The sequence below is a fragment of the Python bivittatus genome, unplaced genomic scaffold (assembly GCF_059951505.1).
Source record: "Python bivittatus isolate LINGU-HERP-01145 unplaced genomic scaffold, Pbiv_v1 ctg000020_np1212, whole genome shotgun sequence".
Taxonomy (NCBI): Eukaryota; Metazoa; Chordata; class Lepidosauria; order Squamata; family Pythonidae; genus Python; species Python bivittatus.
In genome coordinates, this window is record NW_028277030.1 from 55,635,001 (window position 1) to 55,662,197 (window position 27,197).

The following is a 27,197-nucleotide window of genomic DNA, read 5'->3' on the forward strand; positions in this document are numbered from 1 at the left end:
TATGTCAAGCTCCCATAAATAATGGATTCTTTTTATTGAAAATATACCTAGAAATAAAATAAATTTTATTTAATATATACAATATATTATTATCAAAAATACACACACACAGAGTATAGATAGATGAGAGAGAGAGAGAGAAAGAGAGAGATTATATAGAGCCAGTTTGGTCTTGTGGTTAAGCCCCCAGGCTAGAAAGCAGGAGACTGTGAGTTCTAGTCCCTCCTTAGGCATGAAAGCTGGCTGGGTGACTTTGGGCCAGTCACTCTCTCTCAGCCCAACTCACCGCACAGGGTTGTTGTTGTGGGAAAAATAGGAGTAGGAAGGAGTATTTGCTATGTTTGCTGCCTTTTGTTATTTATAAAAATAATAAAGGAGGGATAAAAATTAAAAAAAATAATGTACTTGGTAGAGGACCAACTACTGAGAATCAGCAGTATAGTGTAGTACAGCATAAAATTAAACTACTGGATTTAGTGTGACCTGAGTTTAAGTCCCTGATTAACCACGAAATCACTGGGTGACTTTGGAGCAGTAAATGTTTCTCAACCCAACTTTCTATACAGGGTTATCATTGGATAAAATTAGGGGAAATCCCACCTAAGCTGTCTTGAGTGCCCACGCAAAAGAATGCTCAATGTAATAGTTTCTAGATATTTATTTCATATATTTACAGATCTTATAAGCAACTCTGATCTGTAAACTCTAAGTAGGGTACCACTTCCCGATATGCAATTGGGATTAAAACCATACAGTTGGTTAAAAAAAAAACAGCTACTAGAAATATGAAAAGGGGAACATGACTAAAAACGTTAACAGTAATAAAAGGAAACTCTATTTCATGACTTAGAGACAATTAACACACTCCAGACGCCTTACTGGTGGGAAAAAACCAGGTTTTCATCAGCTTCTTAAAAGCCAGAAAGGAAGGGGCTGATTGCACATAGGGGGAGTGCTGTTCCAGAGGAGTGGGGTGGTGACTGAAAAGGCATGCTTCTGTGGCCCCTGAAGGTGACTGTCTCTAACTGAAGGGACATGTACTGAAGCCAGGCTATTGGATCTTATCAAGTGGGCAGATGTTACTAGGGCAGGGCAGGCCAGCAGATACCCAGGCCCTGAACTATGAAGGGATTTAAATTTACCTTTAAAACCCTTCCTGGTTCTTGAATTGTACCTGGAAGCTAACTGGCAACCAGTGCAGCTCTCTCTGAGGAGAGGTGTTACATGGATGCCTTGAGACACACCCACCACTGCTGCATTTTGGAATAGCTGCAGCTCCTGAATGTTCTTCAGAGTGTAAAGCATGTGAAAATAGCCCACTATTTAGAAAAGCTTGCAATTCCAGGAAAGTATAGTAAGGTGGGCAAGCTACAGCATGCAAAAAGCAATGTTTTCCCATAAATGAGGACCATATGCCCAGTCAAGCAAAAAAAGAAAAGAAAAGAAAAAGGAAAGAGAAAAAAGAAAAAAGAAAGAAAACAGTGACCATAGAGTAGAATGTAGTTCTTATGTGAGCTGAGTAACATTGGAATTTCACATTTTATGCTGGCAAGTTTCTATCTAAATAATTTTATTTTACAAGAAATTTAACAGCATATTTTGCAGTGTTGTATCTACTTCTCATGCAGTTGGATGCAGCACATCTGTTAAGTTACAGTCCTATGCAGCAGCTGTATATGTATCCCTCCAGACTGTAACACCTCCAAAATATACTGTTGAATTATGTTCAGTGAGCTAAATGGGGAAAATAGACAGATGAAATAATAATCACGTCCATTGTATTTGATGAAGTTTAATCAGATTTAAATTTTGTCCTAACCATGTCCACTTCTTTGTTTGAGAGTGAGGTAACTGCATGGCACTGAAAGCAATATATAGCCCTCTGACTATAAAAGGTTGCCCCCCCCTCCCGTTATACATGCTTACTGAAGAATAATCACCATATAACTAAGTAAAATAATCACCATTTCACTAAATAAAATTCAGCCATAGTTCTGTTTTAAAGTGACCCTATTTAAATCAGTGGATTTTAATTTACTTATGATGTGTTCTAAGTAAGAATAAGTTGAATTCTACTAAATAAGTATGCATGGATTGCAGTAGAAATCCTTAACGTGAACCCTTTTTGCAACATGCCTTAACCATGTTGTTGTTTTAAAATGGAACAACAGCAAATCTTCCAACATAAGACAAACTGTTTTTCTAAGTCCACACCATTATTTTTCACACACACACACACACACACACACACACACACACACGGGGCAGGATGTAGGGAGAAGTATGATTTGAGAAAGAGATGCCCAAAGAACTCTTGGGCTCATCTAATCAGTTGTGCCATTCTTTCACTTCTGTCCAAGTTGATGGAAATGCTTTTGGAAATAACTCATCATAGAAAGAGACCACCCTATGCACAACAACTCCTGATTCACACTAGGAGTCTACTTGTAACCATCTTATTCCTAACACACTGACCACTGAGACAAATGCTGGAGGCTACATGATAGAGGAAACTCATACATTCCTTGCCTGGTTCCCTTGCTCCCAGGAAACTGTGGGATATAGTGCTGGACATGACGTTACCTTGGGTACATGACAGTCAGCCCCTAACCAGGCTCTGTTTTACAGGCTTTGGTGGCACCCTCTTTATATCCTTGGGTAAGATATGAACTTGTGGTAATTGGGGCAACAATGGCAAACACATCTATGTTCTTTTCTTCCAAAACTTGTTTGACTTTTCTAAGTGTCTGTTTTAAAGAAAACAGTATAAGCTCTTGGGCTTATTTGGCAGTATTAGTGTTTTATTGTCTAAGTGTCTGACTGACAGGGCATAGGAGCGACTACATCCGAAAGGTACTTTTCTACTTTTTTCCCTGCAGAATTCTAGGCAAAGTCTGGCGCTGGAGTTGGCTGTCATGTCCAAGGCTGTCAGCTTTTTTTGTTCATTTTCTTTGAAACCACAAGGGTAAGATGAACCGCAGGGTCAGATGGGCTGTTTTGGATCAAATGGTCTGATTAGGATATCACTTCACTCTTTCAAAAAACAAAAAAGAAACTTTCCCCCCCCTTATTGCTCTTGAGTTTGGCAAAAGTTCTCTTTATTAGATGATGTGCTACTTTGCTAGAGGAATTCCTTGACTGGTTCAATATATATGTTATAATTGATCAGGAATAAAATAGTCCATCTTGCCTTCGTTCCATTTTACCCAGTTGAAACAGAAAATAAAACCAATCCCCAGCTAATTAATTTAAATTTCCAAGACTTTATTCACAATGACCCTTTGCATCTACGCCTTGCAAAATTATTTAGCACATTGTGGAAACATGTGTATATTTTTCTTTGCTACCCCAAGTTACTCAGTTTTCCATCTTAAGAATTTCATGCATGTCAATTGCATTATGTTTTTTGGCAAATTAAAGGAATGTAAAGGCTACTGATTTCAGCCTTTTATACTACCATTAAATTATAATTTAGAATAATGAGCATATTCCCAAAGAGCCCCTATAATTTTATGGCCATGAGCAGGCAACTCCAGCAATTTACTTATAGTCTGGCTTGTTTTAAAATAAGCATAATAGTAATATTTTCATTGCTTTTCAAGTAAATGAGATATGTAGCTCATCCACCTCTATTTGCTTTGAAGTGTGGAGCTAAATATAGAGATGGGAGATGTTTCATTCTACTATTGACTTGTGACATCTAGCTTCATCATGAGATATATATATATATATATATATATATATATATATATACACACATGATTGCATGATATATTCAGATTTCTTGTATACTTCTTTGTATCAGAGTTTTCCTGATACTTCCCCCCCCGATTCTTTTATTTCTTAGAGTTTGGAATAGCATCTTATTTGTTATGGAAGTCAAAACTTTTTATGAGTAGATTACTTAGAAGTTCACGAATGCTTTGAAGAGCTTCTGCAAATTTTAATCAAGAGAATCAAGATTATTGTTTGCTTTTAAGCTAAATAGAAACTTTCTTCTTTTATGGCTCACATCAATGATTGTTTTTCATTGTTGCTTTATTTGTCATTATCTATATGCTAGATTATCATAGCCAAATATTGATTTGGGTCTCCCATTGCTATATCTTGGGTTCCACAATCTTGCCATTTGTTTCAAAAAATACTTTGAGTTTTGTGTGTGTGTGTGTGTGTGTGTGTGTGAGAGAGAGAGAGAGAGAATGTATCTGTGTGTGTATGTGTGTGTGTGTGTATGTGTGTGTGTGTGTATATATATATATATATATATATATATATATATATATATAATGTTGCATCACACATTTGTGTATATATAATTTTTTGCCATTTCAATTGTTTGTCTTTATAAGTGTCAGTTAAACTGCAGCTTTATTTCATTCTTATTGGCTCAATGATTCCATTCTTCCTTGATAATAAAAGCCCTGAATTCTAACAGTGAGATCTATTGTTAATACTCTGGATTCATCCTTTTCCCCTGGTTTTCATTAGGTTCCGAGCTCATGCCCAAAGCCCTCTCCACCAGGATAGTGGGAGGCATTTGGTGGTTTTTCACACTTATCATCATTTCCTCGTACACTGCTAATCTAGCCGCCTTTCTGACAGTGGAGCGCATGGAATCCCCCATTGATTCAGCAGATGACTTAGCAAAGCAAACAAAGATAGAATATGGAGCAGTTGAAGATGGAGCAACAATGACCTTTTTTAAGGTAGGCCCTTTATAATTAATTTGAGAGAGAAAATGCTATGTTTTCTTACTTCTACTCAGCAAATTAGCAGGCAGGAAAACCCTTTCTTCATCTAAATTATTTTTTGGCATATATGAAAATGTAAGATATATTTGTCCATAAACATTCATTGGAAGTTTGCCATTGGAAGCCTGGCTCTGCTTGAAGAGGCTTTGCTCTAAGGCTTTGCTTTAAGGCTTTGCTCTTAATATTAATTCCTGGATATTTCCAGGCATACTTAATTTGCCTGCTGGATACTGGATATAATGGGAAAGGAGAAATTTGGCTGAGGCAGAATGATCTTGCTTTTGATGTGCATTCAGGTTCTTCTAGGGAGATCTCACTTTGGCCCAGAAGCCAGATGTTGCCCATCTCTGGAACCCCAGAGAACTGGATTCCTAAAACATGCTTACTACATTTCCAAGCTTACTCCTTGGAATAACCTCTGTCTTATCCCTATTTGATTGGAAATAAGTTCCATTTACTTTTGAACTGATAGTTCTTGTTGTTGTCACTATTATGGTTGGTTGCACAGTATTATTATCATTATCATTATTATATTTTTATCCTGCCTTTTTCATCAGGACAGCTAGTGAAATAACACAGCAAAGGATACTTCCCCTGGTTCCTCTTTATCTGGTTTAATTTAATGTTTTAATCTAATAGGTACTTATAGTCAAATCAACTTGTATTATTTTATTTCTTAGAAACTAGAAAGACATCAGTTGGCCAAGTTCCAGGTTCTGTATGCTTTGACGTTGACCAATATGTTTCTGATGTACTAAGGCAGTACTGAAGTGATATCCATCATTGCATTATACTTGGCATAAATTACTAAATAAAACAATATTGGAATCACTTATTGGTAAACTTTGCCCAAGTATTGTGAGCAAGTTACCAATTAGGATGCAGTATCAGCCTCATATGATAAAATTTGTGCAAGCCTGAACTGCCACTGAGAGTTGGAGAGGAGTGGTAGATAACATCCTTGCCTATATATATATATATATATATATATATATATATATATATATATATAATTTTAGAAAGCAATAATACTTGCCTTTGTCAGAATGAATGCATTCATTAGGCTCTAATCCATTTGATTTCTGGTAATGTTTTTAGCATTTTTGGAATCTTTCTCATGCATTCAATAAATATTCCAGATATACTGACATGTACACACATGTACTAGCTTCATAGAAGCAACTAGCTCTAGAAGCGTAAGGTTGGAGGTTTCCACCATTCTCAGCTTCCTCACTCACTGTTCCTGTGAAATTGCACTGTGAATGGAATCTGTGGTTAGAAGCACAAAAGATAAGAGTGAGGGTGCTCCTTATTTTATATGCATGTGTATGGGGAAGTTAGCTGTAAGAGGATGAGGTCCTAGTATATCCTAAAATTTCTTTTTGTTGTAGCTACTGATTTGAAAGAACAACTGTTATTTCAATTTCATTTATTTCCCTGCTTATCAGCTACAATGGTGTTGGCAATATTCTGTTGCCAGCAGCTGTGCTGAAGTCTTCCAAGGCCAAACTGAGGTACAGAGTACCCAGCCCATCATTCCTGTCTTGTACACTTTGTGTAGAGGAAGGAAAAACACCTAGATGGGCTGATGTTGGATAAGCTGCTGTTATTTTAAAATGTGTGTGGGTCATTCACCTCTCAGGGAGATCCTTCAACATTTTCAAATGGATCTAAACACACCTCTCCAGGGGAATTGGGAAGAGCTGACTTTGTTGGTGTGTTTGATTAAAAGAAACATAATGGCATGGGGGGAATAACATAATGAAGCTTATATGAAACTTCAAAGGAAAAGAATTGGTAGACTTATGCTACTCTTAATTGCATATATATTTTTGAGCATATGACCTATGGTTATCCTGATATTTGGGAACACAGGTGATAGCCTTCACAATTAATTATTATTCCCTGGACCTAATCGTTTGACTGAATTCTGCCTGATTTTATGAATCATTTAGCTATTTCTGCGGATGCCACAAGAGTTAAATAAACATTAACCAAGCTCTGGTGAAAATTCAATTTACTCTGGAAATTAAAACTAATTAATATTTCACTGGCTAAAAAGAAGGAGAAATGGTGGGTTGTTTTCTGGTGGGTTGTTTTGCAAAAGATGTAGACACCATCTTATGGAAAAATTTATGAGGAAAAATATTCTTTATTTAGTAGAAACTAATCAATTATAGCTGCCTTAATGGTTAGGGCATTGAAGCTGTCAGAACATGAATTGGGGAATGTTTGAAGAGTTGGTTTTTGTTTTTTTTTAAAGAGACCATATGATTAACATCCCAGAGAGTATAAATGACATAGATAATTGATTTTGCTTTACCAAGGAAGAGTAGAGGGCTTTAATTTACTTTCATATTTATTTTGATCTCGTGAAGAACATCAATCATCTATTCTTTCTGACTGTATGTCTGAGAGGAAAAGCAATCTTTCAGAGTCCAATTGCCAGTGCCGCTCTTCCTCCTAAAGTACGGTGTTCTTTTTCTTTTTCTTGCCATTTCTGTTTTCTTCTCTGATGCTATTTGTTGCTTCTTTCTGTAACCCTGAGTGTTACAGATTCCCTTTCATAAAGGTTTTTATTTTCCTTTTCCAAATCCCTGTGTTAGTCAGGTTGTCGCTTTCCATCCTGTGAAGAAGAATACATGGCTTCTAACAATATGGAAAGTGAAGGTTATTTCCCAAAACAGCAATCTTTTCATAGGCAACCTGTATGGACATGTCTGGCCAATTATTAACATACGATGTATCAAAACCCTAGTCTTCCATATTGCAAGAGCTAACAAGGTCTTCCTGTTGCAACTGGAAAAATAATGTGACACCTCCTCTGTGCACTTTATTATATTTTAGGACAACTTCATTTTAAACAACTACATCCCAAACTAACTGTGCAATTCTATATGTTTATGTGCAATTCTATGCATATGTATTAAAAGTTGGACCCATTTAATTCAGGAGTATTTATTCCCACATAAGAAAGCAAGTATGGGATGGGATGGCAGTGGAACAGTCTTTTATATCCAAAGATGGAAACCTGGAGGATGCAGTTTTAATTAGAATCTGCAAACAGACAAAAAGAAAACGATCAAATGTATATTCTGTTTAATTCTTCAAGAGTTTGGTAAAACATACATTCAGCATGTGGCTCAAATTATTCCATATTCAATGGAGTGTAAAGTAGATATGTGCCAAAATTACCCTCCTCAGAAAATAGGGGTTGCCAGTTTTCAAGCCTATTTTTTCCCCACTAGATGCAGGTGAAAAATATTAATGCAAGCTGTATGTTAAGAATTATGAAACAAGGTGTCTCTGAATATGATCAGCCTGGAATTTGTAATTAGTATCAGGACTGAGTTAATAAGTCTTCATATATGAGATTAGGCAAAGTATATATTAGATTAGGCAAAGTAATGCATTAGATTAGGCAAAGAATATATATATTCTTTTCCCCATGCATTACTTTGCCTAATCTAATTTATGTAGCACAATTAAGAAGGAGGTTTCATGTCTGCCTGTGTTATTGTATTAATATCTGTAAGCCAATCAGAAGAGGAATATTTGGCCCTGAAAATGAAATGAACTGGTGCCAGCAGTTAATCCTATTGATAGTAATGACATAGTGTAAGAAAGGTAGCAGTGAACTTGAGTGCTTATGAGTGTCTCCTATTATAGCAAGATAAAACAGTTAAAACTGGGCAAAGCAGTTTCATTCTAATATGACATAATGCAAATATCTACATTCTTTGGGTTAGATGGAAATATGAAACTTCAATAATAGCAGCGTCTGCCGAAAACCATGAGACCTGATAACTGTTCCTGTGAATGACAGTAATTCCTTCAGAATTTTTTTTCTGCTTTGTAAAAGCTTATGAAAGTACTCTTTGAAATAGAGCCAAGATTCTGGAAGGACGAACATTTGTTCAAATATAGAAATTAGATGCTGAAAACACACTTCCAATATATTATTTGGAAGCTTGGAATTTATTGTATGTTTGTTGCCTTCTGAATGCCTTTCCTTCCTGAATACTACTTAAAGCAGTGTTTCTCAACCTTGGCAGCTTTAAGATGCGTGGACTTCAACTCCCAGAATTCCCCAACCAGCCTTCCTGGCTGGGAAATTCTGGGAGTTGAAGTCCACCCATCTTAAAGCTGCCAAGATTGAGAAACACTGGTCTAAAGTATCTTGTGTATATAGGTTAGGGTAGCTAATGGGTTTATTAGTTCAGAGCTTAGTTTTTGTCAATCTTTAGCTACCCAGCTTTGACACCATTAATAACCTAACCCTTTGAGAAGATCAGTGTTTTCTACCATTCCCTAATATTACTGAATATTAAGGAATGGTGTCTACTTTTAAAAGTGGCATTATAAAAGATTTCTTAAACCCTGCATAACTTTTAATTGGTGCTCATAATATCAGTATTGTTTCTCCACTCATTTTTATTTGAAAGGTGTTATTCCACCTTACTCTTTCTAATGGCAAAATATATGGCAATATATATTTCTAATGGTGAAAAAATATAAATAAATTATAATACAATAGTTTGATAATTTCTCACTTTTCATCCTGCTGTTATGTTGGTCAAAAAATGTATGCAACTTCCTTGCAATGACAGCAAACTTGGCAAGTGACAAAGGTGTCTTCATCTGCCAAAAAGTTGATAACCAACTACAATACTGAAAAATTATTCCCTTGCTAGATAAAATGAGGCAACAATTTCTTTCTAGGATCAGGATAAATCTTATATAAAATATCTTCAGTAGCTCTGCTTCCACAGATACATTAACAGGCATTACCTTTCATCAGTAAATATTGAGAACACTGTAGCCTTAACCCAATAAATGCCCTCCTCAATGTGGGAAAAATTTATTCTTAAAAATTAGATGGTCTATCATGACTTCTGTTAGGCAAACTAAGTCACCTAAAATCTTGGGAAAATTTCAATCTGCTCCAGAATTCTACCTATTTATTGGAAAAGCAAACCTATTTATGCTCCAAATAACATAAGGCTTGGAATTGCAAAAAAGAAAAAAGAAAGGAATTAGAAATGATTAAATCATACTGTTGAGAGGGACCATTTAAGCAGCTGAGTTCAACGCCTCTCCCCTTCAGTGCAGGAAATCCTAATGAAGCCTCTGCTGAAATGCATTCAGCAAACAGAGAACTCAGTACTTCCCTCAGCAATTTCCTGAATTGTTTTGGCGGTTAGGAAGTTCCTAATGGGAATCTGCCTTTCTGTACCTTTCTGTGCCTTATGATTAGCTTGTGTCCTGAATTGGGACAGGTCATATCCTTTTTCTGATACCTTTTCTGAAGGCTAAAATGAAATTTCCGCAGTGTCCCTTATAGATCCTTGGATAATCTTGCTACCCTTCTTTGAATGTTCTATATGAATCCTTCTTGAAGTGTGTGGTCTAGAACTTGACATACTCTTAGATCTTCAGGATGGGATCTGGTCAAAGTACAACATAGTGAAGCTTTTATTCTCCATGATTTGGAAACTATACTTATATTGGTGTAGCCTAAAGTTTTGTTTATCTTTTGGATGGATATGTTATGTGCTGCTATCAATTCAATTATCCCCCATTCCGTACCTGAATATCTCTTTTTTCCTAAGTGAACAATTTGCACTTGTCTCTTTTAAATTTCATTCTATTTTTTAGCCCACTTCTTTAACAGGTGAAGATAATTTTGAATATTTGCCTTTCTTCAAGGGCATTATCTATCCCATTCAGTTTTGTGTGATCTACATATTTTATAAGTATTCAATTTATGCAACTGCCATAGGTTAGGAACATCTTCAAGAACATTATTCCTTCATTTATAGTTGATTAACAATGTGCTGGAATGGAATTCAGTTATTTCATATACTGTATTCACTAGATCATGTCATATTATTTATATAATGGAGTAAAGACTATATACATTATTTATTGGAGAAATTATCTATTATGTTCTCACAAAAAGTCCTTTTATTTGCTGTTTAAGGAATTTTGTCTCATTTCTTAACTGATGTAGCTTAATCACTATCAGTTTTCTAGGTGATTTCTTAAGAAATAATTGAATCTACTGTATATAGGTATTAATGTCCAGGGTCAGAACCTTCTTTTAGATCTTTCTTCCAGTTTGCATATTTGTACTAATTGCAAGTTTCAGGGACATGACCACTACTAGTTATTTGGCATGTCATCTTTATTGGTCAAAGATATCATATCCCCAAAAATCCCAGGTTTCCAAGGTAAGTTAGAAAAAAGAATCATCTTGAAACCTGAAGAAATTGCTGTAACTTAGCAGGCAGTAACAGCTGGAGTAATGATTCTGTTCAGTATAAAACAGTTTTTAATATTTCAATACAGTTACCATATCTGGGCTGTAGAAATCCAGGCAAGCACTAAATGGTAAAAAGAGAGAGAGTTATCTTGTGATCTTGTAGTGGTAAAGGGGCTTGTACATTCAGTGCTGTGAGTTATATGGCAAGGAGTATGTACACCCAGAAAAATCACCAGAATTATAAACGTTTATAACAGTGGGATCAAATTAAATACAATTCACCAAAGAAAAAATGGCAACCTATCCCACTATTCCCTGCCCCAAAAGCAAAACAAATTAACAACCAGAACAATGTCAATGTATGATACTAAAAGATGAGTTCCCTAGGTAATCAAATCAGTTTATTACAGCCATAAGGCCAGATACAATATCTAAAATATTATACTCATTGTGTTTCTGTTATATGTACTGTATGTATGTATGTGTGTAAGTATGTATGTAAGAGTTCTGCTATTAGATATTTTATTGTTTTGAGGATACAAAAAACAAAAAAGGATTTGTTTTGCATCCCCTAGGTAAAAAGGTATGCAACAACTTACTAAGGATCACAGGGAAAGTATGAGTAGTGTGGGTTGTTGTTGTTGTTGTTGTTGATTATTATTATTATTATTATTATTATTATTATTATTATTTATATGGCACCCAACTCCCAGCAACTCTTATGATGTGGCTAGATTAAAGATAAAATTATATCGCCAGCTGTTGATATGGCCAGAAGCAAAAGAAAAGTTGCATGCTGCAAAGATATGGATAGTATTTGTATATGGAATGTCATAACCATGAACCAAGGGGAAATTGATGTTGTCAGAGCAGAAATATCAAGACTGAACATTGACATTCCAGAAACTAATGGACTGAAATGGGCCACTTCACATCAAAGGAGCATCAGATCTTGTACATTAGATAAGAAATTTAATTAAAATGGAATTGCCATAATCATTAATAAAAAGATGACAAATTCTGTGCTCCTATGTGGCCTCAGACATGTCAGAATAATCTCAGTTCTAGTCCAAAGCAAGCCGTCAATATCACAGTGGCCCAACTTTACAGATACTGAAGAAGCAGAAATTGATAAGGCAACTTGCAAAATTCCCCCTCCCCCCATGCCATGTTTACAGCAAATACCTTATTTCAACAACTTAAATTATGACTCTACACATGGCTATCAAGCAATGGAAAGCACCAAAATCAACTTGGCTATATAGTCTGCAAGCAAAAATGAAGAAGCTCTATTCAGTCAGACAAAACACCATTAAGACTTGGTGCTTAATGTAGTTCAGTTAACAAACTGCTCCCAAAATTTCAGCTAAAACTCAAGAAAACAAATGAAACAATCAGACCAACAAGATACAACCACAACAATATTGCATAAAAGAACTCTAGACTGAAATTTGTGACATCACTAAAGATGAAGCAAGCAAAAAATATCCCAAAATGCAAAAAAGAAAAAAGGCAAAATGACTGTCTGTTGGTATGATAAAAATAGCTGAAGAAAAATGGAGAGCTAAAGGCACAGAGACAGAATTTGCCCAACTAAATGTTGAATTCCAGAAAGTATCAAGAAGAGACAAGATGTTATAGTTAAGTAAGCAATGTAAAGAATTGGAAGGACAAAAGAAATTTATTTGAGGAAATTACAGAAATCAAGAGAAACATTTATGCAAAAATGGGCATAATAAAAGTCAAAGAAAGCAAAGATCTATTGAAGAATGAAGACATAAAGATAATATGGTGCAAACATAAGGAAAAGAAATGAATGAAAAAGATTACCAAATCAATGACATAGATTTGATCACTGAATTAAAGATTTGCAAAGATTTGATCACTGAATTAAAGCTAAACTTTCTGAATCTGAATTTAAATGGATCATAGAAAATATTGCTTTATGGTGCAGTCAAAGTGATACATATCGTTTGTAAGCAGGTATGGAATACATGGCAGTGATCAAAGAAGTATAAAAGATCAATTTATATTCCACTATCAAGAAAGGACAGTGCTTAATAATGTTGAAGCTACCAAGCAATTTCTTCTATATATTAGTAAGAAAATGTTCAAGATTTTGCAATCTAGACTTTAAAAATGCATATAGAACCTGGATTCAGAAGAGGCAGGGGCACCAACAGTCACATTGCTAACATCTGATAGATAATGGAAAAAGCAAGGGAATTCCAAATAAATGTTTAAAAGTAGTCCTCACTTACTGACTGCCTCATTCAGCAACCATTCAAAGTTACAATAGTGTTGTCCCTCAGTCACGTGATTGCCATTACAGTCAGTATGTGTTGTCCTGTGCCTTATTTTTTTGCTTTCTTTTTATTCCCCCCCTGTAGAGTGGAGAAATTGGAGAGGAAGGGATTACAAGAGAGTAAGAGGGCACACAATGGGGAATACACATCGAAAGCAATGAACTGGTGCCAGCAGCCACTAGTGTGCTATGCAAACAGCCCTGTATATTGCCCATTGTATGCCTGCTTACTCTCTTATAATCCCTTCCTCTCTAATCTCTCCATTCTGCAAGGGGAGGGAATGGATCAGTCACAGGAGAGATTGCCTACAGAAGTAGCTTGCTTGTTTGTTTTTTCTACTCTCTCCCCCTCACAGAGTGGGCTCAAAATTTTACAGGGGTGTGACTGTATCAATGAAATAAAGAGATGCCTGCTACTTGGGAGAAAGATTATGAAAAATTTAGACAAAAACATTAAGTGCAGAGACATCACTTTGAGATAAAAAATCTCTGAAAGCTGAACCATCAGAAAAGCTGAACAAAGCAAAATTGATGCCTTTGAATTGTAGTACTAAAGGCATTTATTAAGAATACTTTGGACTACAAGACAAACAACTTATTCAGTATTAGGTGAAGTAAATCTACACTAATTACTGGAAGTATTATTATCTGGCTAATGCTATAATATTTTGGACATAACATAAGTCAAATTCCTGATATTTGGAAACATGAAAAACAACAAAAAAATGAGGCCAAGATGAGGTGGCTGAATATTATCACTGATGATACAAGCATGGGCTTACAAGAACTCAAAGGAGCAGCTATTGAGACAGTCCTGGTGAAATGATGTCCATCAGGTAGTGAAGAGTTGGAATGACTGAGCAACTGAATTAAAAAAAAAAAAAGTTTCTGGATTTTTGCAGCCCAGATATGGTATCTCTAAACATAGGATGTTAAATAATTAATTCCTTTCTTATTGCATTAACTTAACTTTTGCACTGGTTTGGACTACCCACTGTCCCTGGTTACCATGACTCCTGTTCTCTTCTTCCCACTTCTTGCCCTCCTCTAGATATAGTAAAGTTATAGTAATTGCCAGTTTGTTTCTTTGTTTCCCTATAAGGGAATGCAGAAATCAAAGCATCTGTATTCTGCTTTGTACATTGAGTGAGTTCTACACTCAACAAGGCCATGCCAGAAATCAGCCTCTTCATTGAAAGCCCTAGGAACCATTGAGCACAAAATCCAGAGCTTTTGAGAAGAGAGTGGGAAAATACTGGAATGGCTGTATGGTTGTTGGGCTTGCAGGAATATGTTGTTCCAGAAAGTTAGCAGCAGGTTCTGTAATATTGTATGTCTGGAAGGGGCAGTGGGTTTTAGTATACATTTCCCAACAAGCAGTGCCAACTAAGATTGCATGTATGCAAAGCACAATGCCTTGCCTTCCCTCTGTTCTGTTCAATGGCAGGGCATTGTGCTTTGCATACACGCAATCTCTGACTCAGTGCCCAGCATACAACTGAAAATACCTATTCTTACTATACCTAATTTCCCCAATTTTAACAGTCCACTGCAGTTTAACTGCTGTGAGCTCTTCTACTTCTGCCTGCTAGATAGAAGTAGAGAGAAACAGCTGAAAGAATTTTGGATTGTCATTCTAAACTAATGACAAGCAGCAAAAGTGCACTTCCAATTTTTAGATGTGTCTGTATCATTTTTGGCTTTGATCATTTATCACTCAAGAAAGTTTTTTTTAACTTCAGTTTGGAACTATTCTTAGAATGTTTTTGTATTTTCATATGCAATATATTAAATACATATTTTTACTAAATGTGTTAGGTGTAAAAGAATGGTAAAGGCATATTTTAAAATTAGAGTACCATGCGGCTAGATATTAGAATGAGAATTTTAAAATTATTGATTTCCATATTCGCAAACCTGCAAGATAAAATAAAAATTGTGTTTATCTTTTAAATGGGTATTGTGTGACATACAGTTTTTGTGTTCATGAACTTAAATGTGTTTTTCTCTCTCATGTTTTGACATAACATCTTTTGTTTTCACAGCAACCAAATAAATGGTTAATTCATCTCCTTTGTTACAATACACACTTAACATACATCTTCATACTCTGCTTTCGCAAAACTTCAAGTTTATGATTCAATCTTTTTTAAGAAGTAAGCATAGTCAGAGGTAGTCTTAATCTGGTTTTAATTTGGCCTTGTCAAATATTCTTAAAAATGTATTAAAAAGAGCAAGTGTCCTAAAAGTGCTTTCCTAGCTAATATATTTTATACTGAACTTTCCATATGCACCTATCTCTATAGGCAACTAACACTAATGTTTGCTTTTTTGTGCAAAAACATTTCAAATATATTTTATTTTTTTTATTTATTTATTTATTTATTTATTTATTTATTTATTTAAACAAATTAGCAAAAAAGGACAAAAGAAAAAGAACACAGACACACACATTGCAATAGCTTCATAAAAGTATCTGAGTTGTTGGACTATACTAATCATTCTTTCTGTTAAAACACAAAAGAGCCAGTCTTTGAGGCTGGGCGTAAACACATTTCTTCAGTCTAGTATTGTAGGTCCAGGGTGTTAATTTCCTTCCAAAAGCAATTTATATTTTTAACTCTACATGAAGGTTAGTGAATCCAAAGTTCTTCATAAATTGATAAATTCCAGATTTGGGGTACATAATTCAACACCACAATACCATCTTTATACTTTATTTTTCTTCTTCAAATTATATTAATAATAATATCAGTATTAACCAAAAACAGCATTAACCAGCAACTTTAAATTTGCGATTATCACAAAGTCTCAGTTTTTCATGTGAACATGAAAATTCTTCATCCTGAAGCCTTTACTGCTGGAATAATAACTGAACCAAGTCCCTGCCAAGATATCAGAGGTCTTGGTAATAACTTTCTAACTGTACCCATAATGTTTTTTAAAATAAAAATCATTTTGGATTCCACAGAAAAATAGAAATCAAAATATAAGCCTATATAAGGTGGCAGAGTGAGAAGGAAATATATACTAGAAAATAGAAAATGTACTGTAGTCTTATTTAAGTTACAGCAAGCTTAGCAATACCCCAAAAGAAATTCTAAAGAGCTTTGAGTCAGAGAAGCCAGAAACCTTTCCTATGGGGGAGAAGCTATTTTTGAAATTGAAGACAGATTTTTTTGAAGGAAAAAAAATCAAAACCAAATCTATTTCGCTGGTCTTTGTGCATAACGCTTGTGCAAATAAATTCTGTGATTAAGTAGTTACTATCATAATTGTAAACACAAATTGGCAAACGTCTTGATCATGGAATGAAGTATTTGAAAGAAACCAATCTTATGTCTGATTATAGGAATAGCCTTTAAACCTTGATCTGAGTTTTAGTCCACTAAGGCAACTTGAGAATGTTCATTTTTCTTAGCAGAACTGCTGGTTTCTCTTTGTCAGTTGATGCAGGGAAGAGATAGTGTTGCCCCTTGCATTCTGAGCATTTTTTTTTCCGGAACCGACATGGCCCTTGATTTTCTAGCCTGAATAAAATATTCTTACCTGATGTTACTCAGTGACTTGAGACATTTTTTGTCAGTCTTGGTATTTCATCTGTTCCAACAGATGTGTATTATGTACATTGTGCAATTAGTCCAGCTCAGATATAGATTCATTTACCAATACATTTTAAATTCCAGTCCATATCCTACAATAATACAGTACTTAACATGAGTTTCTAGAAGTGCTGTGGTATCACACAGCATCATTTAATATGGAGAATGGGATTTCAGTTTATCATGATGCATAGCATCTTCTAACATGAACAATTTTTCATTCATAAACTTAATGCACAAAGGCATCACAAAGGCAGATCTGCTGAGTGTGCTGAAATTAGTGTTACTGCTAGTCTCTTTTTAGTTTTGTCCTAAGAAAATTACTTTCTTTACTGTAATTTAAATCTTAATGTGTTTCCCAAAGTGGATGAGTGCGTGAGAGTAAATAAATACATTTGGCAAACATCTAAGGAATGTCTTTTGTGTCATATTCATAATGAATCTTGACTGAAGAAGCATGTGTTGCTGTCACTGAGTTATAATTTTCAGCCATGCAAATTGGAAAGCATATACTTACCAAAATAATTCTAATATCATATTTGTTATTACATTGTGCAATGTGAATCTCTTGAACACAAAATGAAGAACAATCTCTTACATGTTTATAGTGGTTAGAAACATGGCTTGGTTTTCTTTAGCTTGCATATATTCAAAGTTTGTTATTCAGGAGACGATATGAGCAGTTAATGTTTATTTTTATGTAGTTATATTTTATATATACTAAGTGCCAATCTATAATATTAATAAATTAACATTGATTTTTGTTTATTTTTATAGTATTTGACAGACTGAGGCTACATTAATTATAAATTTATTTCTTTCAAATATATGAAATATTAAGAAAAACAAAGATTTCTATGTCCAATGTATTGTCGAAGGCTTTCACGGCCGGCATACGATGGCTGGTGTGGGTCTTCCGGGCTGTGTGGCCGTGGTCTTGAAGTTCAAGACCACGGCCACACAGCCCGGAAGACCCACACCAGCCATTTCTATGTCCCTTTCCTCCCACTCTCCCAACTTAACATACCTCAATGAAGAGAATTTGATGATATTTGACCATCTTGCTGTTCATTTTCTGCTTAGGCAGAATTATGCAAAGTGTAGAAGAAGAGTAAGAAGAAGTGAGAAAAAGAATATAAAGATGGGAGATATAACAAATGGGAACTTGGCTAAAACATGTTTACAGCAACACCTTTCACTATATTTCTCCATACCTTTCTATCCTGTCAAGCCATGCTGGTTTCCCTCATGTCCATACAGATTCTTACATTGCCTTGTTCTTTTTGCGAATTTAATCAGTGCCATCTTACCACAAATTTCTCAGTCTCCTCCTTCCTCTGAACCCATTCATTCTTCCTTTGCTTATTCATTAAGCAATTTGATCCACATTCCTTTTCTCTTTAAGTACTTCAGTGTACTTTTTTGGTTCTAGTCGCTCACATTTCTGTTCAGTCCACATTCATTCTTTTTTTATTATTGATCTTATCTCTTCTTCTTTTGCTATACACTCACACTGCATTCAACTTACTCTTGTTTCTCCTGATGTACCAAATTGTCACTTCCTTGTACAATCTGGGAAGAAGTGCATGCTGATATACATCCATTTTCACTTCTGACAAACACTCATTCCTCACAATAGATAACATAACAGCCCACTACTTTTCTACCAGCATTTGTATATCTTAAAATCTCACTATCCATTTTTTTCCACCTCTAGTAACATTCTAGGTGCACAAATTAGAAAAAAATAGACTGGATTATCAGCTTTAGTTATATCCATGCCACATTCCCTGCTAACTGTCAAGGATAATGCCATTCAGGTTTTGGTGCATTTTGACTAGTATGCCACAAGCACAATCCAGGCCCAGTTTTACCCCAAGCATGTGTATGCTATTTTATGCAAGTCAGTATCTCTATTTAGAGACTATTTTTGCAAGCCAACATATTGTTGCCCATATCCCACCAACTAAGAGGACGTACCTGATGACATTTGATATTGGAGTAAATATAGATTATGGCTGGAATGCCCAATGTTGTTTTTATTGTGTTGTTAGCTTTCCAATTTACTGGAAGCATAACCCTCTATAAGACAGCTAAGAAATAAACCTGCTATTTCCCCAACTCACCTACTCATTAAAGAATCATGGCTGCATTTTCTTTCTGGCAGTACTCCGATGTGGTGATTTGATTTAGCTCCTTAGAGCACATTTCCAAAGGTGTGATTAAACTAAATAACCTTTCTGAGGACATGTTTTAGTGTTCTCTGTTCTTTTGCATCCTGTAAATTTCAGTACCTTTTCTCCTTGCTCAAGAAACCAAGCTGATTTTTAAAAAAATGAAATTCCATTAATTTCAGTGGAACTGCTAAATGGGACTAGGTTTGGATCCAACTATTTATGCTGTAGAAGTCTCATTACATCTGGTCTTGTCCCCATTTGATATGGCATAGTCACAAAATAGTAATATCAGAACACAAAAATAATAATAGATAAGTTCATCTGCTTCTGTTTTTACTCTAATACTTTGGCAAAATGGCTACTTTCTTCCTGGACTTAAGCAATAGATTTTGACTGCTCAAGCAAATTCAAGCATTATGTGAGCCACCTTCCAGTGAGTTTTCTTCTTTTCTTCTGCTTCATCTCTTGAACTCCCTCCATCTGCTCAGATGTTTTCCAAACTCCTCAGAGCAGATTTTAAGGGCGTGAAGATGATTGGGGGGAAGAGGGAGAGGGGTTACTACCTTCCTTTTCATGAAATACTTACAATCAGTGAACACAGACACCATTCTTAAATTTATTTTATGTTGACTATAATCTCAAAACAGTGGTAGTTCTGTTTAATGAAGAGACAAGTGTTATTTTTTTTTCTAGAATATAGTTGGTATCATCCTTATATTTCTAAATAGATATCTGTGCATCTGTATTTAAGAAGAGATTAAAGAGCTAAACTACATGATCAAGTTTGGTTGCTGTTAATAAATGATTTTATATATTTTTATATATTATATAAACAGAAAAAAAGAATGCACAAAATTATAAAAGAAGGGGGAAAGGCTAAAACAAAAAGAAATAAAAAGACACAGGGCATATATTTAAAGACATACATACATCAGTAAATGAAAGCCATGATTCATTACATTTATCCATAGCTAATCTATATTAATCAATTCTGCAGTCTGCCGAATAGTTGGAGCCATATGTTTGTCTTTCCAATGCTGAATGGTTGCTCTTTTCCATTTTCTTTTGCCAGATGTCATCTTCCCTGGACAGATAAATTTCATAAGAATATAAACATCTGAAAAAAATTAAGTCTGAAAGTTGAGTTAATGCATGTAATAACTTCTTTCCTAAATTGAAAAATATATTTAAAGAAAGCATTAATTTAACTGCATTTCCAACAACATAAATGCAATGAGGTTACTTCTAAAAGATTATTTCTGTACCAGTAAATGACCTGGACCATTTAACAAATATGTAATAATAAACTTTTCTATATTTAACATATTTAACATATTTCCTAGTATTGGTCACAGACGTAGAACCTCCATAAAGCCACAGTTGTATTAAAATACAATTCTTTTACATGTATATAGAATCTATACTTAAAAGAAAAAAAAGGAAAATGTGATTATGTGCATAAAAATAAAAGAACAAGCAAGTGGCATTATAAAAAGATTAAAAGGAATCTTAAAAAAGAAAAAAAAATGTAAATAAGGAAGAAAAAGAAATCACAGAAATTGATGACTTCCCAAAGGGAATGATATGGTGATTTCATCTCTCTTCTTACACTGAAATTTCAAAACAGTTTCAAACTTTACTAATTGAAGGGGGGGGGGGACCTACTGTGTGTTAAAAATAAGTGATAGAGTTGGTGATATGCCCAGACCTTCTATCTTGAAATAACTTAAGCAAACATAAATAGGAGTACGGGGGTGGGGGGTGGGGGTGGGAATAATACTGACATGTAGACTTTTAAACTGAGGCTTTTACTGTAGGTAAACTCCAACTTTTCCTGTGGCAGATTCCATAGAATGAAACACAATCAGGCTTGTCCATCTGCAGATTTTAAAGTTTGGATAAAGGCATCTGAATTCATGGGCTTATCAAACTTGTGAATCTGATCTTGATTAACACAGAATGTAGATGGAAAATGCATGAAATATTGAATTTGTATTGATCTGGCAAGACTTCAAGCTTTTGTAAACATCTTTCTCTTTTCTAAAACCTCTTTAGTAAAATCAGGTTAAATTGTTTTCTTGCTTTGACTAGAGCCTCACTTGAAAGGAAATTTTACTGATTCCTTGTAAAATATATGTAAAATCACATCTCTTGTGGTAACACAGAGGAATTGCACAAGAATAATATTGGAACTAGTTCCAGTCTTCCTTCTCATTAAAGGAATTTTAATCACATGGCCAATCTTGACTTGAAAGTCCATTCCCAAAGAAAGGAGCTTTCTGAAAAAAAATCTTCTATAAATTCGGCCAGGTTTTTGATTGACTTGTAGAGTTTTCAATATCAGTCACACATACATTTTTCCTACATATTTGTGACTCCAGATAAGTAATTTATTTATCCAAAATATTATGACTGGCTTGAGTTATAGTCTCATGGGCATTTAAATTATTCTCATAACAAGCCATTTTTTCTTGCAACAATTTTAAATCACATCTAAGCTCTGCCAGATCTTACTGGATCAGCTCCAAGAGTTGTACCTGAGCCAGGGTTACTTTTAGTAAAGTAGCAGAACAATCCTCCTCCAACGTCTTGCCTGGCTCGGCAGATAGTGGCATAGTTGAAATTGAGCCAGCTGTTGAATGCTTAGGTCAACTTGCCCTTCCAATAGCTTGTTAAAAACAAAATAGTATGTAATGAAAAGTTTTATTTACCAAATAATGAAAGTCCTTATCCACACACTCCAATAATACAGAAGTTTGAAAGCCTTTTAATCAGGAGAGAGATGTGCACTCACTGCAGCATCCCAAATAGGAAGTCCTTTGGGATCATATCTCATAAAACTGGTTTCAATTTTAATTCAAATGTTATTTTCAAACTTTTCTGAAAGTTTTGGTGAATTTCTTTCCAGTACTTTTGCTTGCTTGCTTGCTTCCTTCCTTCCTTTTGCATAACCATGATCATATATGGATTCTTATTACACTGTTTTGTATCTGAGATACATCTTTTAATTGTCTGTACTTACCACATTTCAAAAGTTTCAGTAAAGCAGTGGCTTTTTTGACTTTATACAGATCTAAGCTTCTAAGTTGTCACAGACTATAGCAGCACAAACAATTAGAGGCATAATAATTTTGTGGAGCTTCACTGGTTATCAGTAAGCTTCTGGATACAATTCAAGGTATTTGTTATTACCTATAAATCTCTTCATGTCATAGAGTCTGGTTGTCTAAAGGACCCCAGTTCTTTTGTGATTTCTGACCAGTCTGAACAATCAAACAAAGTTGGCATGATCCAGGTCCCATTTATTAAGCAGTGTCATCTGACAGGACAAAGAAGAGTACCTTCTCTGTTGCAGCACTTCCTCTCTGCAACAGCTCTGCCCCAAGATATATTTGAGCCCACCCTGATCATGTTCAGAAGAGCTCTGAAAACCTGTCTCTTTCCCCAGGACTTGTGTTAGGGTGGGTGGTGGGTCCTGCAGGTTTCATTGTCTTTAAATGGTTGCTTTTCTTCTGGCACTTGAGTGGAGGTTTTGTTGTTGTTGCTGTTGTTGTTTCTTTTAATTATATTGTATCATTGTTTTTATTGTAAGCTGCCCAGAGTTACTATGGAGTTGGACTGCCTTATAAATTTCTAAAATTATATTAATAAACAAACATAGTACAGACAATACATTCTTCACAACTCAGCATTATATTTTAATCTTGGAAAGGGTTCCAAACACTGCATTATTAAAAACAAAACAAAACAGTCAACTAATTCAAATGAACAGTAGCTGGATCTCAGACTATGACTCTAGTATGAAGAAAATCTCTTGGCCCCAAAATATATTCATGTCACCTGCATTTGGGAAGAAGCAACAGTAGAATGGAGAGAATCAGTAGAATATAGTCTGCATTTAACCCTCCATGAACCTTCCAAAGCTGTACCAGCTTGTCAATTTTAATATGCCAGAAGAAGAAAAACATTAAAAATATTATTTATCTTTAATTAATTTAATGTTAATTAAAGTCAAATAAAATCATTTTAAATTTTTCTCCGACCCTGTCCACTTGACTCCTTTGACGTGGCCTGCCTACTATTTCAAGTGTCTCTCATGAGAAGTCACTCAGGACCAAGAGTGACCATCAGCCTGGGAAAGGTTTGTAGGAAGAATAGATATTGAGACCACTGTCACCCTATATATTGGTTTCCTCTCAAAAGGAACACTAGATAAACAAATTTAGCCAATTATGGTTTGGATTTTTTTTTCCTTGCAGAAAAGTCTCATTATCCTTTTTTCATATAAACATTTGTATGGAGAAAATGGAAGAAACATTTCAGTCTTGAACAATGCAATGACAGCTAATTAACTATTTCCTCACTTTAGATGTTTATTCATAATTGATTGGTTCCAATGAAAATTCTTGATAAACTCTCTAGCTTGCATTATTATAAAAGCTACCCAGCTATGTCTAATTTTATTTCATATCTTTAATGGGTCACAATTACCCATACACATTTAATTATTTCTATTTGAAATGAACATCTTTGGCAATCAGACGGAGCCACACTCAATCAAGACAAAATCTAGTATATTCTGTTTTGATCAGCCCTTGTGATTTATTTTGCTTGAGCTTATTAAAAGCAGAGATTTCATTCATTTTCCACTGGCATGGCAGATGTAACTGTGTAAAAGTGATAAAGCTTTCTTTTTTTTTCTTTCAACTTTATTTTTTAATTAAAATAAATTTGGGTGACAGGTGCAAGTTTGTGAGATGCACACCATTTTTAGAATACCAATTGTGTATTTTGTTAAAAGCATATGACAAACCTGGCTTCTGTCCTCCACTATGTATGAACAAAAATTATAATCAAGAACATAGTGCAATAGTTCTGGTGATCAAATTTTTAAAACCAGAGTTGGAATCCAAGGTATAGTTTTCAAAGGGTCCCTGAAGAGAAAGAAAGAAAGGTAGGATTAGCTAAAATCTATTTCAGTAGCTTGCTCACCTAGGTTCTCTCTGCCATCCATCATGGGGTCACTTCCACCAACATGGGAGCACAGAAGTTTGTTTTGTTTTTGAATATAAGCCACTCTGCAAGGATTATTGTTATGAAAAGTAGGATATAAATAACTTCCATAGATAAATAACTATATAGTTTTTAAACATTATATTCTTATTTAATACTTAGAGATATTAAAAATATCAGGTAATAGTTATATTTTTAATAGTACTAAAGCTGATCTTGTTACATGAAGCTCTTCGTGGCTTGCACCTTAGGACCTTGAAAGCTTGTTCTCTAAGAACCCCTCAATCTGAAGACTAAAAGGTACTTAATGAAAAGGAAGGGTTATGAAGATTTGTCTCTGTTCTTTCTTTGAACACAGTTATATTTTCATTTAAGTAACTAATTCACTAGTTAATGGCAGTTACTAAGGTAAGGATAAGAATCGTTCTATATGTCACAGAACAGAAGGACGAGCAAGGGAATTTTATAAATGGGACATGCAACTTCAGTCAGCTCAAGAGCTGCACCAGACTTTACGCAGCGTGTCAAAGACAGACTTTTTATTTTTTCCTCAATATTTTTATTTTTCAGTTCCTGTTTTATTTCTTAATTTTATTTTAATTTTCATTTTATTCTTTGAGGGGCTGGTAGTGCTAAATTCCTCTTGTCAACCCCACCTCCCATTAATTGCCGCATTTTTTTTTCTTCATCAATAGAAATACTGAGATCCTCCCCCCCCCCCCCCAGTGTTGTGGAACCATATTTAATAGATGGAAGAAGTCTGGGTGATTTTTTTTTTTTGAAGGCTTCCAATCTGGAGGGCTTTGAACAGTATTTATGGGATGAAATGAGAGCCTTGAAGAGGCTAGATAATCTTTTATAATAATGTTAGCTCATGTCTTATGTATGTTACAGCATTTCTGTATGTGTGCTGTAAAACCTGACAACTGTTGTTCCTTTCCACATGTATTTATTTAAAAATACAGCAGAACTCATAACAACTGCTGCTTCTTTCTGTGCATTAATTGGAATTTTCTCTCAGTGATATGTAATAGCCATTTGGCTACGAAATTATATGTTTTGTCAGTAGTGACTGGCTTCAAGGTAATTTGTAAAGCGAACAGCTAAAGCGCTATGCATTTCATTCTAGATTTTTTTCTATCTTGAGAGTTTGAATGGTCCTTTATTTGAATAACATATATCTAATCTGCATTTAAAGCTGTTTTAATTTTATGTTGGTGAAAAAGGATTAAACACTCTCTTTCTATTCATACTTTTTTTTTTTTTACTTGTGTTTGCACTGCAGGGAAGACTCGCACAATCATTTTAGAAATTTGCATACAGGCATTGCCATGAAGATAACATCTACAAACTATTTTACTGCCCATCTCCCCCCTCTCCCTTTTCTGTTTGGAAAATAAGTAGAATGTTATAACAGAACTGGTTTGTCAAGCACTCTGGTTATTCTCATGCCAAGTTTTAGAGACCTATAGGGAAACAGCAGATGTGAAGGTTACTTGGCATTAAAGGATATGAGCAAAAGGCTTTCCTTTGGGAGAGAAAGTGCTTCATTTTATTTTATCTCTACTAAGAACATTGGTTCTATCAAGCTGTCAGAAAATTAGAATGTGATTGGGTTTATTACCCCAGCTCTGCCAAAGCAGTTTTAATAGTTAAAAAAGTTAGAGATTTCTTCTGTTTGGGGAATTTCAATCTATGATTAGGGCTTTAGTATACCTAAATCAGAATAGTACAACTTCTTTTATCGCCAAATGGAACAGCTTGATCAAGTTGCCATCTGATGCCAGGCATTTGTTTCTCAGTGACCATTGCATGCTCCACAATTGAAACTGCTCCTTTGGATAGCAGTTTTAATCAAGAAACGAAGCTGTGCCTGTGCCAGGAATAGTGGATTTAGAAGTGCTGCAGTTGCATCTTTCCAGAGGATTTGTGGCCAAAGGTTTTTGCTTTTTCAAATAACATTGTTTTGAGCTGGGTTTAGTCCAAAAACTACAGCCTAAGAATCAAGTATCTTACTGCACCAATCAAAATATAGTGATTTAGAGAGATTCCCTTCTGTGGGACACAAGGATGTAAAATAATTTAATAGAGAGATGTGAAGCAGTCAGATGAAGAGCAAGGGAGGGGAGGGGAGGGGAGGGGAGGGAAAGGAAGGAAGAAAGAAAGGAAGAAAGGAAGAAAGGAAGAAAGGAAGAAAGGAAGAAAGGAATCCAATATGGAGTAATTTTATGTTCATATTTAAATTTTTAAAAATCTAATTATTATCTTTTTCATGCTATTTTTAAGAAAAAAACCCTCTTCATTTGGACAATTCTTAAACATATTTAAAGCTTACTTAAATAACATATCATTGAAGATTCTTTAGTATGGAGAAAGAAATGAGTATACTTTTTATTCAAGTGTAGCATCTTTAGGAGACCCAGTTTGGTGGAGTGGTTAAGGCACTAGGGACTAGGCAGGAGTCTGTGAGTTCTAATCTTGCCTTAGTTACAAAGCCAGCTGGGTGACTTTGGGCCAGTCACTCATTTTCAGCCCTAGGAAGGAGGCAATTGCAAACCACTTCTGAAATCTTACCAAGAAAACTGCAGGGACAAGTCCTGACAGTCACTAGGAGACAATACTGACTCGAAGACGCGTGCACACACACACACACACACAAATCTTTAAGGAAATAAGAGATATCCAAGGTTCTATCCAAATTGTCTTGTTTACAACAGTTTGTAATCTAAATTAAATTTTAAATTAATTACCCATTCATGAGCTTAAGATAGGGTTGGGGTTAGGGTTAGGGTTAGCCCAGTGTTCAGCCCCACTGTTCTTTCAAAATAGCAAAGAAGAGCCATTAGAAGGATATGGGATGGATCCTCCCATAGTTTAACTGCTGAAGCCAGTAAACACTTACATTATTTAATCACCCTTGCATATCACTGGATTTTATCAGGTCCCACTTCCATTCTAAAGCCAATGTCTGATGGAGGGTTTCCAGAGAGATTTCATGTATGCCTGCTCAGTGGAATGTGTAAAACAGAGCAGTGTAATTTAGATTAAATAGGAAAAGGAGAAACAATAGGATGCATATCATTG

General features: G+C 35.0%; 1 protein-coding gene across 1 annotated transcript in view; it reads left to right on the forward strand.

Moving 5' to 3' along the window:
* GRIK2 (glutamate ionotropic receptor kainate type subunit 2) overlaps window positions 1–27,197 on the forward strand; it is a 617,875-nt gene that overhangs the window by 500,200 nt on the left and 90,478 nt on the right. Inside the window, exon 15 of the mRNA XM_088138810.1 lies at window positions 4,489–4,706. Coding sequence (XP_087994936.1) covers window positions 4,489–4,706 — 218 coding nt within the window. The remainder of the gene's footprint in view (window positions 1–4,488; window positions 4,707–27,197) is intronic.